This window comes from Alnus glutinosa, chromosome 14, assembly GCF_958979055.1.
Source record: "Alnus glutinosa chromosome 14, dhAlnGlut1.1, whole genome shotgun sequence".
Taxonomy (NCBI): Eukaryota; Viridiplantae; Streptophyta; class Magnoliopsida; order Fagales; family Betulaceae; genus Alnus; species Alnus glutinosa.
In genome coordinates this window covers 1335641-1351523 of record NC_084899.1, presented here as the reverse complement: position 1 = coordinate 1351523, position 15883 = coordinate 1335641, and the positions used below count along the sequence as shown (strand labels likewise).

General features: G+C 41.0%; 3 protein-coding genes across 3 annotated transcripts; 2 read left to right on the top strand and 1 right to left on the bottom strand.

Annotated features, from left to right (window-relative positions):
- Positions 1-2862: 2862 nt before the first annotated feature.
- Positions 2863-5110, top strand: LOC133857948 (formin-like protein 20). The gene has a single exon (XM_062293339.1). It carries the CDS (start codon positions 2980-2982, stop codon positions 4600-4602), a length of 1623 nt encoding a protein of 540 aa, XP_062149323.1. The 5' UTR covers positions 2863-2979; the 3' UTR covers positions 4603-5110.
- A 1341-nt stretch (positions 5111-6451) lies between these two features.
- Positions 6452-9674, top strand: LOC133856880 (WD repeat-containing protein VIP3). The gene is made up of 2 exons (XM_062291924.1): positions 6452-6900; positions 8904-9674. Exons 1-2 carry the CDS (start codon positions 6562-6564, stop codon positions 9528-9530), a joined length of 966 nt encoding a protein of 321 aa, XP_062147908.1. The 5' UTR covers positions 6452-6561; the 3' UTR covers positions 9531-9674.
- A 1197-nt stretch (positions 9675-10871) lies between these two features.
- Positions 10872-13098, bottom strand: LOC133856879 (threonine synthase 1, chloroplastic). The gene has a single exon (XM_062291923.1). It carries the CDS (start codon positions 13005-13007, stop codon positions 11442-11444), a length of 1566 nt encoding a protein of 521 aa, XP_062147907.1. The 5' UTR covers positions 13008-13098; the 3' UTR covers positions 10872-11441.
- Positions 13099-15883: the final 2785 nt, after the last annotated feature.

Genomic DNA, 15883 nt, shown 5'->3' with positions numbered 1-15883 from the left:
CTTCAAGTTGCATTAATCATGCACAAAACTAATCTTAGCCTCAACCTTGAATAATTCACATCGAATACGGAAGAAATATGAGCAATTAATTTACACATATTATTATGTTTTCTAAGTTTCTAATTTACAGAGTTTTCATTCTTCTTTCTTCTTCGTTTCTCACACTACTTATGCATTGTAGGTACAGTTTTCGATATGGCCGTGACAACTTGCTCTTTGTCGGTGATCTCGTCCTCTAATTTTTGCAGAACCTAAAAAGTCAAGAGAATACGCGGGGAGTTGGCCGACGTTCCTCCATCTGATACCTAAGTTAGTGTCTCAGGGTATAATGTATTCAAGTGTAATAATAACAGTCTTCTTTTTCATACATGATATCTAGGCCTATTTATAGGCCAAGTCGTAAAATACATTTGTTGCTTTAGGGTTTCGTCTCCTTCTTCTCCCTTAACCTAGGAGCGCCGTTAGAATCCTACCTTAACTTGGAATCATCCACTTTCCAAATTGGGTATCTTTCCTTAATAGTCTCAAGACGAGATTCACGGCAATAAATTTGAGATTGACATTAATTCTGAATTTTTAGGGACGGAGCGCGATTTCGAAGTATCCGGGATCGCGTGTAATAGATTCTCAATCCTGGGACGATACCTTCCCAGAACTTCTGGATACCTGTCCTTGAGGACTCATATATGGCTGGTCCATGTTTTCCCATGAGCCAATATGAACTCAGAGGCTCATAACTCCTGACGTGGATCGGGTTAAGTGAGATTATTCTCAACACGTATAAATTTTTTTATTACATTAAATTAACTAATCATTTTGAAGTGATAATATAGATATAATTAACATTTTATTTGAGTCGTGATTGATGCGCATATAAATCACACAGCGGTAATGGTACGCAAAGTGTTATTTGATGGAGTAGAGGCAGAGCATGAGAGGGCAGAAAGTTTGGTTGACAGGCGTGGGGGGTCCTTTGGCTTTGGAATTGTGCAGCAAAAGACGTCGTGCGTGGGACAGGAGTGAGATAAGCGCTAAGCTTCAAATTATATCTTTTTTTCCAACAAGTGGTTAGTGGTTGGGGCTTTTGCAATGATTTTGAAGGACTAGTAATTCTCACGCTTGAGGCCCTTCCCTTTCCAAATGCTCCCAACCCACAAAAGGTTTGTTTGGTCGGCATGCATCACAGATTAAACCAATAATAATAATAATAATAATAATAATAATAATAATAATAATAATAAAAGGATGCAATTTGAAAGTAGTGTGTTCTAACTTCTATGTGCTTGGTAAAGTTTTTCTTTTAATAAATTCTCCCCATTTGAAATTATAAGTTTACTTCAAAAAATTATAAAAAGAAAAAGAAAAAAATTGGGCTGGGTTGGGAGTGGCCAATTTGGAGGTAGCCTAGCACCCCATTCCAACCTTTTATATATATATATATATATATATATATATATATATATATATATATATATATATATATATATATATATATATATATATATATATATATATATATGATGGCACTACCACATCGACGGGCGGAGCCACATGGTGGCTTGGGGGCTCCACCATGTTTTCTCAAAAGAAAAAAATATTGAAATGTTATTATAATTTTTTTAAAATTAAAATTTTACTTACTAAATTTTTTTTATTTTTTAGTTTTGCCTCCTTAATTTTTTCTTTTAATTTTTTTAATTTCACCCTCAAATTTTAAATGCTAGCTCTATCGTCCCCGTACATCAACCAAGTAAAATAAAAAAATATATATATAGTATGGAACATTTTTTTTTTATTTGTTGTAACATATTATAAAGAGTTATTTATTACGGCCTCATACTCAAAGAACTAATTTAATTTTTTTTTCTTTTTTTTGGGGGAGGTGGGTAATTGATACGATGATAATACGAAGGCGCCAACCACTCAATGATAATTGTAGTAATGTTAATAAAAGGGAATAAAGGGGGAAAAAAAAGTGTTTTTTTTCACCCTTTTGACGAAGTGCCACCTAAAGACGTTTGTTCTTCGTGTTCTGTTGTAAAGCTCATGATTTCAATCATTACAGCCACGCTCCAACAGTTCAATGCAGGCGGGAGTACAGTAGTACAGTCATATATATAAGCTGCGCAACGGGTTATGCCTAATTCCTACACGTAACTTCCCAACAGATATTTCCAAATCTCGACTCCCATCCGAATGATAAGGAGGAGGGTATATAATATAATATAATATAATATACACGTACTCCACTCTCCAGACTCCAGTTATTCTGACAACAACTTAAAACGTCACAAAACAACGTAATAGAAGATATTTTTGTTCCCTCAAATTTATTTTGAATTAAAGTATTAATTAAATAATTAATTTTTTTTTTAAAATTTTTAAAATAAGTATTGATTTAACATGTTACCAAAATCAAAGGTCTTGAGTTCGTATTTTATTAATTCTATCATTTATCTTTTATTAAATTAAATATTTTATGTATTGAACTGTAATTATTCAAAATAGAATTTAAATTCACACGTTAAGCGAATTATTAAAGTATTAATTAACTTTTAGAATAAGTGATAATTTAATTTTAATAAATCGATTTAAATTACTATTGGAAGGATAAAAGAGAGACTTCTATGGTTATTTTGATTAAACTAATTATTGAGATATATTTTTATCGGGACTATTTTATGGTTTGAATTATTTGTTAATATTTTTTTTAATTTTTGAAAAAAAAAAAAAAAGACTATTAAGAGACTGATAAAACGGATAGGAGGTGCGTCGAAAGGCGCGTGTGGTAAATTGGTAATACATCACATTTCATGCTTTAAAACGTGAAGCATCTCGTTTAAATGCGAGTATTATATTATCTGTCTTCCAAAGCCAGGCTTTTCAAGTCCCACTCTTTTTCTCCCCAAGTACTAAAACCAGGACCCAGGACTCAAAGCTCTGCTGCAACTAAACGCAGACCCACCACCCACCACCTCCATGCCTCGCCGTGGCCGCTCATCGGCGTCTTCGCTTCTCTCCCCACCACTACTCATCCTTCTCTTGCCGATCATCGCCTTGGCTTTCCTCTTCTTCGCAGTCCGTCCATTTATCTCACTCACCTCCCATGTCCTCCGACCCAACACGGTCAAGAAAAGCTGGGACTCCGTCAACATCTTCCTCGTCCTCTTCGCTATTCTTTGTGGTTTTTTCGCTCGAAAAAACGACGACGGATTACCCCCAGACGAGACCGCCAATGCTTCGAGTGCTTCAAACAAAACAAATGAAGGAGAGGAAGAGCAATCAACTTCGCAGCAATGGTTTCGGTACCCCGAAACAAAGATCTTTGACACTCCACACGTTTGGGCACCGGCCACCGGTGTGACCCAGTTGAAGAGAAGCAGCAGCTCGTACCCGGATCTGAGGCAAGAGTCGTTGTGGGAGACGGGTGATGACCGGTTCCATTTCCGGTTCTTCGACGATTTCGAAATCGACAAGTACCGGTCCCCCAGACCCCGAAACGAACCGGAAGAGCCCGAGATTAAGGTAATTCCGGTTGATACCTTTACACTCCATTCTTCTCCTTCACAGCCACTACCACCGAAATCACCGCCTCCGCCACCTCCGCCTCCGAATCCACCGCCGGTAGTTCAGCATAAACGGAAACGAACGTATCGTACCATTAGGCGCAAAGACGACGACACCGAATCGACGAAAACCAGGTCTCCTCCGCCACCTCCGCCGATACCGCCACCATCTCCGGCGAGAGTCCGTTCGGAGCAGAAGTACGTGAAGAGCGAGCGTAGAAAGATCAATTTCAAGAAAGAGATAGCCATGGCCTGGGATTCGCTGTACAATCAGAGAAAGCGAAAGAAGAAACAGATCAAAACAAAGAACGTCTTAGACGAACCGGTTCAGTCTCCAGCTGGACAGGTTCGCCATACCAGACCGCCGCCGCCGCCTCCTCCTCCACCGTCCGTTTTCCATAGTCTGTTCAGAAAGGGAAGCAAAAGCAAGAAAGTTCACTCGGTCTCTACGCCGCCGCCTCCGCCTCCGCAGCCTCCTCCACCGCCGGTTAAATCCTCACGATCATCAGAGCGGAAGATTCCGGCTCCACCTCCACCGCCGGTTAAATCTTCACGATCGTCAGAGCGGAAGAGCCCGGCTCCACCTCCACCGCCTGAACCTTCACGACGGCGAAGTTCGAGTTTTAGCAACGCCGGCCGGCCACCGTTGCCGACAAGGGCGAACACCTGGGACGAGAATGTGAACGGCGTCAGGGAACGGAGTCCGGTTATACCGATGCCGCCTCCTCCGCCGCCGTTTAAGATGCCGGAGATGAGGTTCGTTATGCCCGGGGGTTTTGTTAGGGTGCGGAGCGCTCAGAGCTCTCGGCGTGGGTCTCCGGAGCTGGAGGACGCTGATGCGAATACAGAGTCGTCGGATGGGACGGTCAACGCGATGGACGGTGCAGGGTCGGTTTTCTGTCCGAGCCCGGATGTAAACGTCAAGGCCGACACGTTCATCGCTAGGCTCCACGATGATTGGAGGCTCGAGAAGATGAATTCCTGGAGAGAGAAGGAAACGATGGGCCTCGGCCTCGGCCTCGGCCCTGGCCCATAGGCACTGGTCTCAGGCCCAAATTTATTTTTCACACACATTATAGTATATATTATTAGAGAGTATATATTGGTACAGGAAAGATTTGAAGAGATGGCCGATGGGGCTCCGACTGTTTTTTTTTATCACCTTTTGGAGCCCCGGAATGAAGAGAATGTGGGTTTGAATTAAATGCTTGCATGAGTTTATTTTACTAAACGGTAATGTATAGGTAGGATTTGGCTTTAGGTTCAAGAAATGGACTCGTTGAGATTGGGACATGTGTCCCAACAGTTGTTATAGGGCTCTGATTGTGTTTTTGGATTTCAGGCTCGAATTTCTTTCGTGGTTTTATTAATTAATACTAGGCATGCTGCACTATTGAATATGTATGCCCATATCAACGGCTTTTGGCTCTGGTTGTAATGTTTTTTTGGGTCTTTACCTCCTGGAGCCTTTACTTTTAAGAGTGTGTATGGATTCAATTCAAGTTTGTATTGTTTGAGGTTGAAATGAAGTTTTTGGAAATTTAGATATTGTCTGGATACCGTTTTACGCTTTTGATAATAAAGAATGCTATATGCAAGACTCCTATTCCTCGATTGTGATTTTCTTTATATGGTTTTTGAGCGATTGAGATGAATTCGCTATGCTGCATTGCTTCGGTTTCGATTGATCAGGACCAAGCCAACTTGATTGGGGCAAAATTGTCGGGATAGGGTTTCGACAAAAGCAAACCACGACGTCGAGGACGTGGTCAACGAGGCGAGGTATTCGAAGGTGTACAATGACATGAGTCTAAGATTTTCACTTAAGAATATGAAATACAATGCCCTAAACCCAATAATCACTATGCATATAAGTCTAAGAATGTCACTTATGAATATGAACACATTTTTAAAGTAAAGAGTGTAATTTTGCTTTAATCACTCTTATTATTCATTATTATCAATTACATATTTTTAAAAATGTTAACCATTAAAATTCTTAAACGATTTGAAATTTTGTTATTTTAGTATACAAATCAACGAAATATAATAATTATCAATAAAGATATATGATTCCCTGTCAATTTTTCACACAATTTATTTAGAGCAACTCCGCTCAACATTCTAAAGCTTGAGAATAGAGATTCGAGCAATTTTACTATTTGGATTACTAGTAACTCAGACAATAAAAAGTTTTTATAAAACCCATTTATCCAAACAAATCTCAAGCAATCGACGGGCTTATAAGACTTCTATTTACTCTTTAAATTGCGGAAAAATTACAATTTATCCTCTCAAATTGCTAGCCACTTTGCAAGTAGCTTCACGAACTACTAATGCTTGGACTCTGACCCCCCAAATTATCAAAAAAAATTAAAAAGACTCATTTTGTTCGAAATATCCTTTAATACCTCTGCCACATGTCATTTTTCAATTAAAAAATGATAAAAAAAATATATAAAATTTGAAAGAAAAAAAAAAAAAAAAGGGAGAGAAAATGAGTGTTTGGGGGTGGCTACCATTGGGGAGGAGTAGCTTGCGGGCCACCCCCTAGGGCCTGGGTGGCACAAAAAAAAAGTGTTTTCTAGTTTTTTATTTTTTTTTAATTTTTAATTGAAAAATGACATGTACCAGGGGTAATATAAGAATATTAAAAAAAAAAAAAAGGGTCTTTTTAAAACTTGTTAGTAGTTTGAAAAGCCAGAGTTCAAGCGTTGGCAGTTTACAGGGCTATTTACAAAACGATTGACAGTTTGAGAGGTTAAATTATAATTTTTTTTAATATTGCTTTAGGTTGGATCCGGATCCGAAGTCCGAACTCTAAACTGCCCGCTGCCCGGCGTCAAGTGACCCAATAACCTGCCCGAATTTCACATTACGTGCAGCGTAAACAGAGTGATCCTCATACAACTTGAAAACCCTTCAAAACAGTCCAAACTCCTAAAGCAAAAGGAAAGTAGAAACCATCGGACTAGGGTTCGTTATTGTACCGGCGATGAAGCTTGCGGGCCTGAAATCTGTCGAGAACGCACACGACGAGTCTGTGTGGGCAGCGACGTGGGTGCCTGCAACCGAGACTCGATCGGCGCTGCTACTGACCGGGTCGCTGGACGAGACAGTGAGGCTCTGGAGATCAGACGAGCTGGTCCTGGAGCGTACAAACACGGGCCACTGCCTGGGAGTGGCGTCGGTGGCGGCTCACCCGTCGGGGCTAATTGCCGCCTCGGCTTCTCTCGACAGCTTCGTTCGGGTCTTCGACGTCGACACCAACGCCACCATCGCCACTCTCGAAGCTCCACCCTCTGAAGTCTGGCAATTGCGCTTCAATCCCCAGGTAATGGGACCAATCTCAACCTTTTGCTCTTTCGATTGTTCTCTGTTTGTTTGGTTGCTGAGATAATGGGGGTACGGGAAGTGAGTTAAAGTTTTGGATTTTAGATTTTCTTTGTGCTATGTTTTGCTCAGTGGGGTCTGATTCAAAAGGGATGGTATTTTTATGAATATGGATTTACATTTCATTTTCTCTCAATTCCTATTTATTGAGCTTAAATGCTGTATTTCTTTTCTGGGTGTTGTTGTTCTTTTGGTGCTTTGTGCTTTAAGGCGACCAATGCATATTTTCCTCGAAGCTTGGGTTGCAGCTCAATAGCGTTATTATTGACCTCAGGCTTGGTTCATAGGCAAAATAACGTATTTCGATGTATTCATAGGTTGTTGATTCGAAAATTCAATTTTTTAAGTCCTGGGGTTGCCAAAATCTCTAATGATTGCGTCAATTAGCTTGTATATGAAGCTTTTCAACTTGTGACAGTGACAACGATGTTCTGCTATTGGATTTTGGGTTCTTATGTTTCTTCCCCATTGGAAAATTACGAACTAAAATTGAGTCAATTTGTTGCTTGATATGGGTGAGTGCAGGTACAGCACCTAAGCCAAATCCAATTTTTTTTACAGCACCTAGCAACAAAATCTAAAATTTAGTCTGTTGCTTGATATCGGGGAGTTCAGGTTTTGTTGCTTGGTGCTGTAAAAAAAAATTGATTTGGCTTAGGTGATGTACCTGTACTTCCTCTTATCAAGCAACAAATTGACTCAATTTTAGTTCGTAATTTTCCAAATGGGGAAGAAACTCTAGGAGATGTGCTGTAGTTTTTTTTACAGCAGCTAAACTAAATCCTTGTTGCTAACCTCAAGTAGTTCATGAGAGGAGCATTGTGGATTGACTGGTAGACTGGTTTTCTGGTCTTATTTGTGTAATATGTGCTTATTAAGTATCACAGATTTTCAAATATCTATCTTGTGTCTGCCAAAACTTGGTAAAATGACTGCAAGAGTTGGAATTGTCTATTGTACTGTGTAGTTGTCCTTGTTGAGTGATTAATACCTATTTGTGGAGTGTGCCCATAAGTAGTCATTTGTGTAGAAAAACAGCATATTTCTTGCACGTATATGTTTGTATACCAGTTTGTGTTTTTGTCTTCTTGAATAGAGGTATGTTTTCTCCACATGTTTAAAATTCTTGAGAAAACAGTGGTCAAAATATTTCTTTATTTGAAAATAACTCTTTATCTAAGAATACATTTTACATAAAAAGGATACAAGAAAATGAGCATAGACAGCTGTCTCACCCAGACAAGAGACTAGACACCGGCGCTTTGCTCACTCACTCCAACCAATTTTAGGATAGCTCGCATGCACTTTAGTCAAGGTCTCAGTTCTTGGAGCTTAAGTTCATAGGCTGCTAATTTCAGTTTGTAAGAAGCTTGAACACTTGCAGCCCGTTCTTGAGTAGCCGTGCAATTTAAAATATCTAAAAGAGAGAAGAAAATGTTGCTAAGAGAGAATGAGAAGCAGGCAGATGATATTAAACAGCATGTGTGTTGTTATGCTCTTAAAATTATATGCATGGTGTCAAATGCATGGATAATTTCTGACACCTTACAATCTATTTTATCATAACCACATCCTTTATGTTAGATCAGGTGTTCAAGGATGCATCATGCATTCTTTTGGGTTTTCTTTTTTCCCTTTTCTTTTTTTTTTTTGGGAGGGGGGGGAGGGTGGGGCGTTCTGATTTTCTCTTTGAGTGGATTAGTTCTACCTCCTTATAGAAATTAAGCTACCTAGGAAACAATGTTTTCATTCTTTCTTGTCTCTTGTCTACTCTAAAGATATGATTGCATATACTTAAGACATGCGACCATGTATTTACAAGACGAAACAAGTGTTGTTTTGTCCTCGAAATAACTCTTTATGATCTAAGTGGAAACTAGAAAGTCAATCATGATCTTTTGAACATTTGTTCAAACTTATGCTAACAGTAGCGCTCCCTTTCAGGGTTCCACCCTAGCAGTTGCTGGTGGGGGTAGTGCATCAATCAAGCTTTGGGACACTGCCACGTGGGATTTGGTTGCCACTCTACCTATTCCTCGCCTAGAAGGTCCCAAGCCCTCTGATAAAAGTGGCAGCAAGAAGTTTGTCCTATCAGTTGCCTGGAGTCCTGATGGTAAACGACTCGCCTGTGGCTCAATGGATGGGACCATCTCTATTTTTGATGTTGCTCGTTCCAAATTTTTACACCACCTGGAAGGCCACTTCATGCCCGTGAGGTCTCTGGTGTACTCCCCTATTGAACCACGGCTACTCTTTACGGGCTCAGATGATATGCATGTGCACATGTATGATGCTGATGGGAAATCCCTGGTTGGAGCTATGTCAGGTCATGAAAGCTGGGTATTGAGTGTGGATGTAAGCCCAGATGGTGCAGCTCTTGCAACAGGCTCTAGTGATAGAACTGTGAGGCTCTGGGATATTTCTATGAGGGCAGCTGTGCAGACCATTAGTAATCATACAGACCAGGTCTGGGGAGTGGCATTTCGACCACCAGGGGGGAGCGGTGTACGGACCGGTCGGCTTGCTAGTGTGTCAGATGACAAGAGCATATCACTGTACGATTATTCCTGAAGTAAGTTGCATGTGGAGAGAGTGCTGACATCAAAGATTTCTGTTGTTATAAGATAGGACTAACTTCTTAAGCTGCTGTTTCTCATATTGATCTCAAGAAAATATTTGGTTTATACTTGGTATTTAATTCTCTGATTGACTTTATTTGTTAGTTATATATTTAAACTGCAATGAGCTTGGGCGCCCTAGTAGCCTGCTTTCCGGCTTCCTTCAGCCAATGATTTGGGCGAGTCGCACTTCTTGATCCTAAACTATAGCTTCATGGAATAGGATGCTCTGAGACGCAAACTATTTTATCATCTACATTTTATTTTGTTGCATTTAATGATGACATGTCGATTAAAAATTTTAAATAACTTGACAACACATTCACCATGTAACAACATATATATCATTAGATCTGTAAAATTTAATTTGAACCATAAAATGGTTTCTCCTTGCATTAATTGTGAGCCATTAGGACCTTAAATTTTGTGCAACTATATGAGGCTATGCTGAATTTTTTTTTTTTTCTAATTTTCGTTGTGTTTATACCTTATTTCACATGTTTTTTACGTGAACACTGAGAAATAAAAGAAAAATAAAAATGTGATTATGTATTAAACACGTACATTTTAAGGTCAAGTATTAAGAAAATTGGAGAAAATTCAATGGTAGGAGAGTAATGCAATTGACCTATTTTCAAAAGGTTGATTACTTAAATTTAAAATCTAGGAGAGACATTACAACTAACCTTTAAGTGGAGTTAAAAAGGCATATAACGAGTAGGTAGTATTTTCATAACCTTAATATGCTACCTCGGTGCCATACTATGAAAACGACATTGTTGATCTTCCATTTTGGCCGTATCAACACATAGATATACAAGTTTAAAAGCACTCTCTGGCAGGCGATGTAGAAACATATTGATTCTTGAGTGCTTTGATTAGGCCAAGGACCCTCCACGCATCGTAAAAAAAAACCACCAAAATTAGGGTTGAGAAGCTAAAATCGGCCTGCCCGCCCACTCGTTCGCAGATGGGTTTAAAAAATCCGCCCATTTACGGGCAGATACAGGGGGGACATGGAGGCGAATAATATCCACCTATCCGCTCACCCGTTACTATATAAAGATTTTTTGCACTATGCTTACTAAACACAAAGCTCAGCCCTAATATTGAAAGTTGGTTTTGTGCCATTAGCTTTTTTGTTTTTTGTTTTTCATATATCAAGTTATACGAATTTAATATAGACGTACATTTTCTCCTTATCTGTCAAAGAAAAACAAAGGTAAATCATTGATCAAGGCACTCTCCAAGCATCTGTCAATGACATAGTTTTGTAAAGTGATGACTGACTGAATGAATGTAAATCATTTCTTTATAATAAATAACCTCACATCTTCATCAACTTCATGAAATGACACCCCAAGAAGGTCAATACAGTAAACCATGCCAACCTGTCAAGTGCCAAGCATGTGGGAAAAAAGGTTTAAAGTTCTCCAGGCAATGATGATACACCAACATTGCATACCGACACGACAGCTCTAACTTCTTGAAATGACACAAACCACCACCACCATAGATTTGGAAGAAAATCTCATAGTCATAGGTATATAAACCACAAAGCTCGACATCTCTTTCTTGGATCGAAATCTCTTAACAATTTGTTGTCGAAATTTGAATAATAAACATTTAAAAAAAATAATAATAATAATGAACTCACCTTTCTAACCTCTGTGCATCCCACAAAAAGTTTTCAGGTAATTTTAGCAATTTTCAGTGGAAAAACCTTTTTCAGGGTTTTGTTATTAGCAAACCCTGTACGAGGAACAAGGGGCAACCTCGTACCAAAAAACAAAAAAAGGTTACAAAAAAGCTTATAAACCGAACGTAAAAACTAATTCATACCCACCCACAAAGGGGGTCGCTCCTACCTGGGAGCATTCAACAAATAGTTGTTGAGCACATCCATGACCGTCCCGAAATCCGCCTTCACTTGCACCGGGGGATTGGCGAACCGGCACTCCATATCCTTAATCGCCTTGGAGTGATAATCGATCTTGGCCTGCGTAAACTTCAGCCCATGTGCGGTGCTCACTACCACCGTACGATCAGTCGGAGCTATAACCCCACTACGCCTGAGCTTAATCAGCGCCGTCAAAGCCACCCCAGTATGCGGACATATGAACATCCCCGTCGAGTCCGCTTGCGCCATTGCGTCCATGAGTTCCTCCTCCGTCGCCTCCTCGACGATCCCATTTGAGTTCTTGAGCGCATACACGGCTCTGTCGATCGATACCGGGTCTCCGATCTGTATAGCGCTCGCGAAGGTCGTGTTCGCCTTCGTTGGCTTGAACTCCTTCCACCCTGACTTGTAGTACAAGTAAAGTGGGTTCGCGTTCTTGGCCTGAGCGCACACGAGCCTTGGAATCCGATCCACGAGACCCAATTCTTCGCACATTTTGAACCCCTTGTAGAAAGCGTAGATATTCCCCAGGTTGCCACCGGGCACGATGACCCAATCGGGCACTTCCCAGTTGAATTGTTGCAGAATCTCTATCGCCGCCGTCTTCTGGCCCTCCAACCGCAAACTATTCAGCGAGTTTGCCAAGTAGATGGGCAATTCGGAGGTGACCTCGCGAATCAGCTTCATGCACCCATCGAAGTCCGTGTCGATGCTCAACACGAACGCTCCGTTGGCGATTGGCTGGACCAATTGCGCGAGGGAGATCTTGTTAGCCGGCAAAAAGACGATCGAGGGGATACCCGCGGCCGCGCAGTAGGCCGAGAGCGCGGCGGACGTATCTCCGGTCGAGGCACAGCCCACTCCGACGACTTGTCGATTGAGCTTCCGGAGGCGGTTCACTTGGCTGACCAGGACCGTCATGCCCAGGTCCTTGAAGCTACCAGTATGACTGATTCCACAGTGCTTAACCCACAAATCGTTCATGCCCAGAAACTGTTTGCCGAAACGCTCAGCCCAGAAGAGGTTCGAGTTTCCCTCGAACGCCGAGACGATATCGTCTGGGTCGATCCCCGGTAGCACCCACTCCTTCTTGCTCCACACGCCGGATCCGTACGGCCACGTGGTCTTCCCCACGCGCGAGTCGAACAGCGCGCGCCAGTACGCGCCGTCGTACCTCCTCAGCGCGTCGATGTCATGCTGCACGTCCAGCAGCCCCCCGGAGCTGCTCCGGTACACGATCTCGTCGAGCGAGTACGACTCGGGCGAGTCGAACCCCGAGTTGAACGGCACGTACTTGGCCCTGAACTCGCCCTGGCGGCTCGAGTCCTCGCGCTGGCGCCGAGCCTCGTCCTTGATGTTCTCATCGGCGGCGCGCCGCGTCTTCAGAGCCGAAGGCTTGGGATCGAATGTGGAGGAGGTGCAGGATATAACAGTGGGCGAAGGACGGTGTTTGGTTCCGCTTCGGTAAAACCGTTTGGATTTAGGAGAGAAAGAGGGAAGAGGGGAATGGAACACTGAAGCCGAAGCCATTTCTCAGACTCAGAGAGAGAAGAGAGAGAGAGAGAGAGAGATGTGAGATGTGCAGAAGTGAGTGGCGGCGCGTATGGTCTTTGGTCTTTATACAAAAAATGTCTGAGCAGCCATGTTTTTCATGTGCCAATCGATGATTACGCTTTTTACGACGACAATATACATACATGTTCGGGATTTCGTCGCAATTAGTTCCTGCTCTGTAGATTAGTACTTGACTTTGGATTTGGACCACGTTTCGTGCTCGATACACTCATTGACAAATTTGGGATGTAATCAGGTGAAACTCAATGTACGTGTATGTAATTAAACGTCCCCAATAAATTATAATAATTTAATACACTCATTCATGACCTTTCCAAATTTTAGTTTGAGAATCTCAACTCTCAAGGCATAAACCACAATTTGAGGAAATTTTATTTAACGTGTTATTACTATTTATTTCTCGCTTGTTAAAAGATATATACAATTTTATAAATTAAATTGAAATAAATTCATTTAGAAGAAAACTCAATCCTCAAAAGCATTGACCGTACCAGCTCATACTTTTCTTCTTTTTTCCTAATGAATAGTTATTAAATTAAATTACAACAATTTTTTTTAAAAAAAGAAACTTTAACAAAAAATAAAGTTACTTCAAAAGGATACCTAATCGATAAGGTATATAATTATATATATATATATCTTTCCAAAATTAATAGTTTTTAAAAATAGACACCGCATTGAGGGCCTTGACATCATGACATGACGTGGCATACATGCGGCGCTTCAATGCTATTGCGAGGTGCGTTCCAATAGGCCATCCATACCTTTATTAACTTATCCGTTTCAAAGTGCTACACATGACATGGAACGAACGTCCTAGGGGACGGTGATCGTGTTTAATAGGAATAGCCTCTTTCTTTTTCTTTTTCTGTTTTCCTTCTTTTTAAAATTATTTTTATTATTATTATTATTTTCGGTGATGATAAAGTGATAAACCTAAATATCCACCTCTTAAGGCTCGGGCTGGTCAGTCTATTGAAGAGCTAGCAAGCCCAAGTCCAAATAGGCCGAAGGGTCAATTATACGATGTCCACGTGGTTGTAAAGGTACGGGTGAGCCCGCACAATGCCATATCACCTTTTACACTTGAACCAAACTCCAGACTTTATATGGTTGATGATATAAAATCGGTACACTTACCTCTCTTATATATTTACATATGGAATAATTTCAATTCGGCTATGGCAGAAAGTAAGCTTTGTTTGCCCACCAATGAGAAATTAACACGTAAGCATGAAGCAAGAAAATCACTTACAAGCAAAACACCCGATTTTTTTTTTTTCTCTCATTGCAGTGAAATGAAGAGATCGAGGGAGAGAGATGGGCGTGTCACTCTGGAAACCAGCCCTGACCACCGACCCTCGACCCAGACAACCAAACCGGCATAGCCCATGAAAGCCGTGCCACCACGTGGCCGACCCGAGTTCAACCCCGACCACATCATCGTTCACCATCTCCGGTTGAACCAGAATGTCGAGAGCACCAAATCACCGGACCAGATGTGATCACCACTCCACAAGAACTATTGGACCGTCCTTGCCTCGCCGAAAATCGGTTATGGCCACCGAAAATCGCACCTCTGGCCACCGGTGGAGGACCCAGAACCGGACGTCGCCTCTTGCCTGGCGCTGGCCCACCGTCTATTGGATCCTCTATCTGTTCGTCTCTCTCTCTCTCTCTCTCGACATCTCTCTTTCTCTCTCCGACAGCATCTCTCTTTGTTTCACTCTCTCCCCCGATCTCCCCCTCTCAAACCCACTCTCTCCCTCTGCCTCACCGTGTCCCGGTGAAAGGGAAGAAAAATAACAGAAGAAGAAAGAACAAAGAGAATGGAAAAAATGGGAAGATGTAAGAGGGATTCAGTACATCAGCAGCATTTTAGTTTTTTGGTTTTTATTGTTTTTAGCTGACGTGTCGGTTGGTTATTGGTGGGCGAAAAACCTATGTTTTCCACCATGAGCCGGACAGAAATGGCTTTCATTTACATATAACGAAGTTTTAAATTCACCATTGAATTTGTGAGGCCCAATGTGAATTTTATAAATTTAAAGATATATTTAAAAATGAGATGTACAAAAAATATATTGGAACCATATATCTTAGGGGAAGAATCATGTTGGAACCAATGAGAACGTGTCATACTCTGCATGGCACAATAACCATGAATGTTATAAGGGGAAAGGGAGGACTGCTAAGGACATGCTCTACAAAAGCCGATGGCCAAATATTATGGGCGATTCACGTTCGACTCAGCCAAAACACGACACTTGGCAAGGCCATGTTGAGAAAAATAGGTCACGGCCAATTAAAGAAAATAGAGGCCTAGAGACAAGCTATTCAATCCTATCATTTGTGGGTTCACTCAACTAACTTAAGCATCAAAGACATATCCGGTATTATTTGAATCGGACTCAGCAAGGCACATTTCAACATCAACATGTGAAATATGAAATAACTAATGGATTGAGATCCCAATAATTCCAATAAATTGTAGGGCTTGTAATCCTTATAAATCCAAACCGTTCATTTCAAATAAATGGTTTGGATTTAGCCACATAGATAACAAAAATACACTAATGAGTCACTAGATCATCATTTGATGTGGTTGGCCATCGGCCACCCTTTGAGGGGGTGGCCTGGCTGATCACCCCCTTGTCCTAAAGGACTTTGTAGCAAATACCTATTTATATGATAAATCATTTCACATTATTTTTTAGTCAATTCTTAGTTTTATCCTTGAGCATTGTCGCAATTCTCTGGCTGGGATCATGATCTGTGAAATTGAAAAGAATTGTTTGAAAATAAAAATTTCGTTTTGTTGTATGTAATAG

What these genes read in the sequence shown, in the direction of transcription:
- LOC133856879 (XM_062291923.1), bottom strand. Translation starts at nt 13,007, where the DNA reads ATGGCTTCGGCTTCAGTGTTCCATTCCCCTCTTCCCTCTTTCTCTCCT.
- LOC133856880 (XM_062291924.1), top strand. Translation starts at nt 6,562, where the DNA reads ATGAAGCTTGCGGGCCTGAAATCTGTCGAGAACGCACACGACGAGTCT. An exon ending in AATTGCGCTTCAATCCCCAG is followed by an intron (nt 6,901 to 8,903) that starts GTAATGGGACCA and finishes GCTCCCTTTCAG; the next exon opens with GGTTCCACCCTAGCAGTTGC.
- LOC133857948 (XM_062293339.1), top strand. Translation starts at nt 2,980, where the DNA reads ATGCCTCGCCGTGGCCGCTCATCGGCGTCTTCGCTTCTCTCCCCACCA.